Source organism: Misgurnus anguillicaudatus, chromosome 16 (genome assembly GCF_027580225.2).
Source record: "Misgurnus anguillicaudatus chromosome 16, ASM2758022v2, whole genome shotgun sequence".
NCBI lineage: Eukaryota > Metazoa > Chordata > Actinopteri > Cypriniformes > Cobitidae > Misgurnus > Misgurnus anguillicaudatus.
This window is the reverse complement of record NC_073352.2, coordinates 30,884,709-30,894,943: the sequence shown is the minus strand read 5'-3', so window position 1 is coordinate 30,894,943 and position 10,235 is coordinate 30,884,709. Positions and strand designations below refer to the sequence as shown.

Here is a 10,235-nt window from a genome sequence, read left to right as displayed (position 1 = left end):
TTTCACATAACATTTTGTATGCTTTAATTAATAAAGCTACATCTGACCTTTTGTACAGATAATTACCATGGTTTATGTCATTGTTACATTGATTTGTGATTTTTTATACAAAAAAATAAACAAGTAGTAAGTTGTCCAACACTGCCATCTGCTGGCTCACCCGTGTACAGCATGGCTTGCGATCATAAGCGAAGAAGAAGAAGAAGACTTCCGGTGTTCAGTGAACGCTGGGATGGCGCTGAAGCCGCATTCGGAATTCGCCCTCTGTCATGTGTGCTGACTTCTAAAACACCCATATCTTCGTCTGTTTAGTCTGAGGTATAAACTTATTCTTGTGTGATCATTTATCTGTACCTTGTTTACATATTGTTTTTTAAATTTTGAGAGGCGTGCAGCAGTTTAGATACCGTGACATTAATGCTGGTCAATCATTGACAGTTGATAAGATGTAACTTATTTATACAGTGAATGCACATTCAAATTAAAGCACGAAGTAAGGAGGATCATGTTGAAGTCAACATTAAACAAAAACAGGGTTTCGTTAACAAACTCATCGAAGTACCTTTTCAAACTTGACGTAACTTGTGTTTAATGTTAGTTTTTGTGTTTTCAGAACTAAAACATGATCTTTAATAAAATACATTTCTGACAAGGATACCGAAAATGATTGTTTTGTGTATTTAAGGTGAAATGCGCCCTCTACACTTACATGTCCACACAGATATCACATTTGCATTACATTGCAGGTGTACAGTTAGTTTCCTTTAACGTTAGGTGTTTCCGTGTGCGTTCAGCTTACTCAGCTTTAACTGTGCTGGTGAGTCAAATATCCTAAAATATTGCGAAAGAGGATATTTGAAATGCTTATTGGCCTTCAAAATGTCCATAAATCATTCAAAACAAGTTTTAAAATGTTATTTTAAATGAGTTACTTTTTGTAAGATGTTCTATTAAAAATAATTTTCTAAGTATTAAACATTTTGAGTCCAAGAGGCTTGTTGTTTTAATGTGGAAAACCATACAACAAAGTGACAACAAAAGGTTGTTTGTTTAGTCAGTTGTTAATTTCTAACAGGTTGTTATGATTTATTTTGTGATTTAAAGGAGAATGTTTATTGTCAATGGGTGTGAGCCGGCTTGATGTTCTTTATAGAAGGCTTCTCCTAACCAAACTCTTTATCCAAGGATGGGGGAAGCCAGAGGACCTGAAAAGGTAAATTGTACAATAAAAACACATAAACTGTGATTGAAATCAATAAACAAATTTTAGTCCATCATCTGGTTTCATCACATTCAGTTATGGGAATAGAGGCACTGCATCATATTGACATTAACCTTTAAAGACCCAAGCTTTGGTTTGGCTTGCATTTTTAGATTTCTTCCAGCTATTTTGGGTTAGAACGAACCAATAAATATAATTACCAAATATTTTTCTTTGAGCATGAAGCAGTGTTAGTGTCCACGTTTGTGTACAACAGATTCCAGTTACACAAGTATTATGTATGTGGACCCACCAGGTTTTAGGAGGTTAAAGGGATAGTTCACCCGAAAAATTACATTTTATTTATATAGCGCTTTTCACAATTGTTAATTGTTTCAAAGCAGCTTTACATGAATAGATGTAGGGGAAAACACAGAAAAATTGATAGATAATATAAGAAGCAGAATACAGCGGCTAATAATAAACCGTACAAGCGAGCGTAGTAATAATGTAAAGTATACAGTAAAGTGCTAAGTTAAGCTAATGTTGGCTGACTCTCCCTAGGAGAAAAACCCTGTGGGAAAACTCCTAGAAGGAGAAAAACCCTTGAGAGAGATATATATTCATATATATAAAACACGATAGAGATATTGAAACTGGTTGGCGGATTAAACTGGTACAGCCAGTGGTCGCTGGTGAGGCATTGGTTGGGCATCACGGTGAAGGGCAGCCAGTAGATCAGTGGTGTGATGACCTTCACAGCATCAGGAACTGGGTCTGTTTGTCGCATTGTCCTCGGGGTCGAGGATGAGACAGGGAGAGAAAAACAGAATCCTATTAGCGTAGGGGCCGTTCACATGTAATGCAAGTGTCATACAGTATTGTGGTTTAAAATCTGCTCGGTTCCAGACAGGCTAACTATTGCGGCATAAGTATATTACCCAGATGAGTTATGTGAATGCTTTGTTCTGGACAAACTAACTATTGCGGTATAGGTACATTTACTCGACATTTTATGTGAATACTTTGTTAAAGAAGAATGTCTTAAGTTAAGACTAAAAGTGATCGACTGATCTACTCACCCTCATGTGGTTACAGACCAAATGGCTTTGCTCTGTTAGAAACACGAATGAAAGGAATATTCATAATCAAACAGTTTATGAGCCCTGTTCACTTCCATAGTATTCTTTTTCCTACTGTGTAAGTGAATGGGGTTCAAGAATGATATAATAAATAAATTATATCTGGTTTTGTGTTTCTTAAATGTGTCTGTTTAATTTGAATTTTGTTGTGATTTACAGAATATTTGAGTTTCGTAAAATCATTGGTAACAGGGAGAGATGCAAGGATCTGGTCCCAAAGGATTACCCAATATTTATTGACAAAGTAAGAGATTCTTGTGTAAAGCTTAATATTATCTACAATTTATTTGTATAAACATGAAAAATAAATGCAAATAGGTTTTATGGTTTTATCAGTATGCACATTTTCCAAAAGAAATCAGAGAATAACCCAGTAGATGTGTTAATACTGTATCTGCAGGTAGAAGATGAGACTGACTGCAAAATTCACAACGGTCATTTCATATCACCGCTTGAGCACTATGTCCCAGGCATCTTGCCGGCGGAGTCCATCAAAGCCCGGTAACCGAAACAATCACCCACAATGAATAAATGCTACTCACTGTGTAACCTGTGCATTCAAAGATTTTTTTTAAATAAAAAAAATCATACTTTATGTATGATTTTTGTCTTATAGATTCCAATTCATTGTACCAAAGAAATGGAAGAGGCACAGGCCGGTCTGTATCCACTTGGCAGGAACAGGAGATCACGTAAGTGTGTCAAGATGTAGATAATCTCATCTCTGTGAGTGTGATGTCAGAATGGATAAACATGTCACCATCATTGTTTTGACTTTAATTTTCAGTTTTTCTGGAGAAGGAGAACCCTTATGGCCAGACCAATGATTAAAGAATCTGGGATGGCTTCTCTTCTGTTGGAAAATCCATATTATATCCTTACCAAATAAATAAACCTGTCACTTTGTGAAGTATTACTTCAATACTTGTAGATCTCATCATCTGACACTTCCTTGACTCTGAGCTGTACATGGATACAGGAAACCTAAAGACCAACTGTAAGTGTACCTGATATCATTACATGTTATATTCTTTATTATTTATATTTTCCTTCTACTGTATATGATATACCATATAGACACACATTGTTATAACAATGTCTACATGGCGTGAACAAAACATTTGAGTATATTTACGGTATGCGTGACCTGTGGTTTTATTTAGACGCTCCAGCCTGAAGAACGTATCAGACCTGTTTGTGATGGGTGGAGCTCTTATTCTGGAATCAGCAGTTTTGTTACACTGGCTGGAGCGGGAGGGTTTCTGGCCTCTGGGGATGACTGGCATTTCTATGGGAGGACATGTAGGTTTAATTCGGCTGTAATGTTCATGTCATTTACAGGTCATTGTGTTTACAAGAACCTGTCGTTTGTCCTAATCTGAAATCTGTTATTGGCTTTCTAGATGGCATCGTTAGCTGTAACTAACTGGCCCAAACCAATTCCTCTGATTCCTTGTTTGTCCTGGACGACCGCCTCAAGTGTTTTTACCACAGTAAGATTTCGACATTTTCCTTAAATGATTGTGCGTCTGTGCAGCTCAGTTGTAGAGCACTGCGTTAGCAGTTGAAAAGGTCATTGGTTTGAACCCAGTAAACGCACACATATTTATAAAATGTATAGCTTGTAATGCTTTGGATAAAAGCATCTGCCAAATGCATAAGTGTACATTTTTACAAGACGTAAAATAAGTCCAGCTTAAAGTACCCCACAGTTCATTTTTTACAGCATGTCCAAAATGCACATATTTGGGTAGAAGCAAAAAGTTCTGTTTTCATGTGTGTCTCTTTAAATGCAAATTACCTTCTACCCTCACTCCCTTCCAACAGACAATAGTATATTTAGCAGCATTAGTGCTACAACGTGCTAACAAACACATTTAGAAAGCTAAATTAACCAGTCAGTCAGTGGCCGTAGGAGGGGTTTGTTTGTGTGACATCACATTAACAAGAGAATCAAAACCACATGTATTTCTGTGTGTTTCAATCAAAACACTGTGCAAGGTGAAAATTATTATTTCTTTTTGGTTTAACTTTATCAGTAACGCTTGAATCATTTAAAAGCGGTTGATTACTGATAAAGAAATTATTAACTATAAATATATTCCTAGATTAAAGGCTCTTGCACTGGAATGAGCTTCTCTCCCATGTGGCACAGATTTACGAATAAACTGAAATTTACCACTAGGGGGCGAAGTCCTACAGTCGCATCCGCATGTAGTGTACAATAGAACGGCGGTTTAGGCTATATATCTTTAAAATATTAAAAAAAGAAAACATTAAGTGTAATTTTAGTCATTATGAGAAGACTGGCTATATGTTGTAAATACTTAAAGTGTAAAAATTAATGAAATTTAAACAGTTATAAACAAAAGTAGTTTAAGAGCTCTGGATAGTGCTATACAAAAGTACATGTGTTGATTATTTGAAGAGTTTGGTTCTAAAACGCGATAAACGCCATTTTTGAAAAAAATGAGTTACTGCCAAAATCAGTATTATATCAGGTCAGTAGTTAAAAGTAAATAATTAATTTTACGCAAAATCCAATATCCGCCGTGTTATTCTGTCATCTTTTCTCCCTTTTTTCCCAAAATGCGATAAACGCCACTGCTCCTTTTTTACAGAACGCAATAAATCCATTTCTGATATTACAGCCCACCGTTCACGCAATGTAAACAAACAATGGCGGACGTGCTGAGTCCACGGAGCCCTAGTTTTCCTCATCTACTTTGTACTTCGTGATCAACAAACAAAACAAAATAATACTTTAATTGCATCGCTAAACCTGTGATGGTTTTCTGTGATGGGAAAGAAACGTAAGCCATCAGCATCTAATATTTTCCCTGAGAGGCACTCGGGAGACGGGTGCTTGTTCTCCCGACAGCATCAAGCTTCTCATGCTAACACATTGACCCCAGAGGATCTTATGAAAAACTTTCCATTATTTTACTCAAAGTCAACGAAAATCGAGCAGGACCAAAAACATTTTACAGCTGATCTCTGTGAAAGACGTTAAGCGAGGACGTCAAGTAACCGCAATGACAGTGATCTTAATATGACAAAGTAAGTGTTTTGATTAATGACATTAATGTTTATATTTTTAATTAGTGTGTACAACTAGTCAACTAAATGAATATAACATGGCAAAGATGAATGCACATTTATATAGGCTATTGATTCAATAGATTTATAGCATTTTGAATAAAAACTTGTCATGGATTTATTGCATTTTGTGGAAAAAATTATCCGTTTTTATAATAAATCTTTGAAAATCAACTTATGGATTTGAATTTTTTATGATTTTATAACCTAAAGATGCTGTGTGAAAGTTTGTAACAGAAAATAGTTGTTTCCATCTCGTCACTTTCTTGGTATAGAAAACACGTTTTTACCAAAATTTTTCAAAATGGATTTATTGCGTTTTGGAACCAAACTCTTTATTTACACTTGCACTTTTTTGTGCAGCGTTCATAATTTAACTTTTAACATTTGGCTATGTAAAACTGCAATTGTTTTTAAATTTAGAAAAGAAATTATGAGTTTTCATTAATTAAAATATACAAAATACTGGATGCAAGAAGTTTTTTTTTTTGAAAATGGATGCTTTTTAATATATATCCTATAACAACAACAACATAACTTATAACATATAATAATAAAAATATACTAATACACTGCAAAATGAGTTTCTTAGTATTTTTGTCTTGTTTCCAGTAGAAATATATAAAAAAATTATTAAATTAAGATGCTTTCTCTTGATGAGCAAAATGACCTAAGAAATAGTCTAGTTTTTAGACAAAAATATACAATTTAAGTAAATTTGTGCTTAAAACAAGCAAAAATATCTGCCAATGGGGTGAGAAAAAAAATCTTATATTCATAGGTCATTTTGGTCATCAAGAAAATACATATTGATTTAAGAATTTTATTTTTTTTTTGTACTGAAAACAAGACAAAAATATGAAGTAAGAAAGTCATTTTTTGCAGTGTGTATATATCTAAAAATTCTTTAATTAAGAATCTGCCAATGAGGTAAGTAAATTTTTCTTGAATTTAGTGTTTAAGAAAAATTTTAAAGATTTTTTGCTTACCCCATTGGCAGATTTTTTGCTTGTTTTATGCACATAATCACTTCTTAATTAAAGATTTTTTAGATATTTTTACTGAAAACAAGACAAAAATACTAAGAATTTTTTGCATTGTGTACACTTAATTAAACATTTAATTTCAAATGTTTTAAAATGACTTCACATTTGACATCAGAATTACGCTCATTATGTCATAAACCTATAAATAGAAACTTCCTGGTGGACTCGGGCAGCATTTGTTACTCTTAATCGTTCAGCTTCACTGTAGCTATTAATAACTTTACCCACAATACCTTCATTCCTTCGTCAGATGACTGGGAGCCATTAAAACTTTCAACACAAAAGCCATTGTTCAGTCATGTGACTAACTGTGTCAAGTGACTCAGTTTCATATTCGTATTAATAACTTTAAACTTTACATATGCAATACATGTGAATCTTTACTTGTCCACAGGGTGTTTTAAGTAGAGCTGTGAATTGGAGAGAACTTGAAAAGCAGTATGCTGCACATACAGTGTATGAAGAAGAAATCATCAATATGTTGGAGTATTGTGGGGTAGGTTTGCTATTCTGCAGGCACTGTCATTTCTCATGACTTTATAGTTAGAAATACACAAAACCAACACGACACATTGAATTTGTTTTGTCACGTGACTATTATAAATGTCGAAGGTGCAACATTTTTCAAAGATAACTCACAACACACACGCCCTTGATTTTCAGACAGACTCTTTCCGGATGGGCCAGGAGTTTGTAAAAAATGCCCCAGGCAGCTTCGACAACCTCTCAGACCTGGATCTCACCCACGACCTGCTTAACCTCCACTCACCCGCGGGTGACCAGATGGAGCTCCGGACCGCAGCTGGAGGTCACGGCTCGGACTCATCCCTGTTGATGGGGCGGAGAGAAAGAGATGGACTTGATCAGATGCTGTCTGCGGTAAGCAGCAGCGGGCCTCATTTGGACATGCTACATGCTAAGAACATCACCTATGAATCAGGTCAACGACAGTCACTACAGAGGGAATCTTTGTGCTTCATGAAGGGAGTTATGGATGAATGCACACACATCGCTAATTTTTCATGTGAGAATTTGCTTTTGGATACATTTTTGACTTTTTGTTCAATAAATGGGCTTGACCGTCTCTCTCGTACCTCCAGTGCCTGTAGATCCCGGTCTGATCATTATAGTCCAAGCGAAAGAAGATGCTTACATTCCCCGCACTGGAGTTCGCAGCTTACAGGAAATCTGGCCTGGCTGTGAGGTTCGCTACCTCAATGGAGGTCATATCAGCGCCTACCTTTTCAAACAAGGACTGTTTCGGTAAGCTCAAATTTTAGGACATGCTTACTACTATTAATAAAGTAAATAAATAGTTTGATCCATGAATTCTGGATGTATGCATTGACATTCATTTTATTTATAATGTGTGTACACTCCCCAGGCGAGCAATTTATGATGCATACGACCGGTTTCTTCAGAAGTATTCCAGCTTATAGCCATGGATTTACCAACACGAATTGTAATGTATGAGGTGGAGACGAAAAAATTAATTGAATATGATGGTCATGATTTTTATGCACTGAAACTAACAACCTGGTGCTACCAAAGAGAGGCACTTAAGGGTGTTTGTGTAATGACAGACCTGTAAAGTTCATCTCAATATTCAAACTGACCTAAAGGCAATGCACACTTGTACCTAAACTATACAAACCCCGTCTTCCTAACTTTACTGTCTTTGATTATGTATAACATGATTGAAACATAATTATCAAAACTTGAGACAAAGATGTGCCTCCACAACCATAATTCACTCACACATCGAGGTGTCTTTAATTTATTTAACTAGCATTTAGTTAAAGAATAAAATTTGTGTTTTGAATTGTAGGACAAATTAATGTATACGATCACCAGTACATGTTTATTGTTTTAACCTTTTGTGTATTTCCTGAACAGCTTCCAAACTGTTGCAATCCATGTTTTTGTTTCACAAACATAAAATGTCATTATTTTTAGAACACAATGTTAATTTTTAAGAAAATGAAGAGAACAGTAAAATTTGGCTTGTTTTTATAAAACGCTGCATCAGTGAAATGGTTAGTCATCTTCTATTAAAGGGGATAAAGTCAGATATTTTAATTACTTGAATCTTGAGAAATTAGTATTACATGGTCTGTAATACTATGCATATCTATCAGGTCAGTTTACATAATCCTCACAGAATCTGAATCTGTGGCAAGAAATAGACTTAATTCAGATACTTCTCTGTGAAACTACATCCTTCATAATTCATGCCTTATGTTATCTCTCAATCTACTTAATCACTGCCAAATGCATCAATAACCAGTTTAAAGACTGAAACATTAAGTGTCATACTACATATATGTCTCTGGTCCATCATGTGTTTACTGTATTCATCATGAGGTATTAATTTTTCTTTTTATCCACCCTAACATAATAATAAATATCTAAATATTGAGATTGTCGTATTTTATTCAAAGTCATTTATATGACATCTTTACCCAAAATGAAGGCTGACCAAGGTGCTTCAAGCAAAAAAATAAATAAAAATCTTAAGACTAAAATTTAAACCCATAATAAGTAATACAATTAATAAAACCTAAAACTAACATAGCCAAATTATAAAAAGTCCTGAGAAAAAGGTATAATTTCAAAGATGATTTGAATGCAGGCAATAAAGCGGAGATTCATAGCTTTAGGGGCCAATACTGAAAAGGCTCCTATCACCTTTGAACTTCAGGCATCACAATGGGACAGTTAATAACTAATTTGTTCTAAGCTGGAGCCAGGCCATGCAATGCTTTAAACACAAAGATTCAAATCTTTCCTGGAACCAGTGCAGATGTTTTAAAATGGGGTGATCTCTGTTTTCGTCAAGGAACAATCTATGGTATTTTGAAACAGTTGCAGGTGTGATAAAGAAAGGTGATGGACACCAACATATAGGGCATGATAAAAACCAACCATCAGAATTGAGTGTCATCAGCGTAAATGTGATGAAGAACCTTGTGAAATTTAGAAATGGAGCAGAGCGGAAGCATATAGAAAGCAAATAAAACTGAACCTAAGATGGAGCCTTGCGGCACCCCACAAGTAACAGAAACAGGGGAGGAAGATAATTGTCCCATTTCTACAGAGAAGCACCTTTTAGTAAGGTATTAGTCAAACCATTGTTATTTTGATTGACTAATTGTCTAAATTCGGGTTATCGGTACATGTATTAATCTGATAATGAATTGATTAGGTCAGATGCAAAACCCTCAAAGTGCATCTGAAGTGTATACTTATAAATAAGAATAAATAAATAAAAATTGCGCCAGTAAACCAGTATTTCTGAATGACCTGAGACTGTAATTAAGCAGATTGTAAGCGAAAGTATTTGACGTGCAGAGACCATTTGGTTATTATATCATTATTGACAGAGAGGGCATTTAGAGGCTTTTGCATCTGAGCTCCTCAATTGTGTGTGCGCGCATATCTATCTATCTATCTAGTCAGTTTACATTATGCTCGTAGAATTTAAGAAATTAACAGAATGTTTAGTTTGTTTGTAAATAATTAGAATATAACGCAATATTCCATAAACATAAAACATTGGTGGTTATAAATCATTATTGTTTAACGTAAGTTTATTTTATTTATCAATTAAAGATTGTATATTTAAATTAAAAATTAAAATACAATAATATTTGAACCCCCAAAAATCGAAAACAAGCCCAGAAACTATGAATAGCTTCATAGGTGTTACTATTAACACGCGTGAATGATGTATTTAATCTCCACGTG

The 10,235-nt window shown here is 34.8% G+C and overlaps 1 protein-coding gene across 1 annotated transcript; it reads left to right on the top strand.

The window, feature by feature from the left end:
• The first annotated feature begins 167 nt into the window (after positions 1-167).
• Positions 168-8,907, top strand: abhd18 (abhydrolase domain containing 18). The gene is made up of 13 exons (XM_073854497.1): positions 168-318; positions 1,105-1,213; positions 2,503-2,587; positions 2,744-2,844; positions 2,960-3,035; positions 3,131-3,217; positions 3,315-3,340; positions 3,507-3,645; positions 3,747-3,836; positions 6,883-6,984; positions 7,152-7,512; positions 7,589-7,751; positions 7,873-8,907. Exons 2-13 carry the CDS (start codon positions 1,122-1,124, stop codon positions 7,925-7,927), a joined length of 1,377 nt encoding a protein of 458 aa, XP_073710598.1. The 5' UTR covers positions 168-318; positions 1,105-1,121; the 3' UTR covers positions 7,928-8,907.
• Positions 8,908-10,235: the final 1,328 nt, after the last annotated feature.

What these genes read in the sequence shown, in the direction of transcription:
- abhd18 (XM_073854497.1), top strand. Translation starts at nt 1,122, where the DNA reads ATGGGTGTGAGCCGGCTTGATGTTCTTTATAGAAGGCTTCTCCTAACC. An exon ending in TGGCAGGAACAGGAGATCAC is followed by an intron (nt 3,036 to 3,130) that starts GTAAGTGTGTCA and finishes TTTAATTTTCAG; the next exon opens with TTTTTCTGGAGAAGGAGAAC. An exon ending in GCATTTCTATGGGAGGACAT is followed by an intron (nt 3,646 to 3,746) that starts GTAGGTTTAATT and finishes TTGGCTTTCTAG; the next exon opens with ATGGCATCGTTAGCTGTAAC.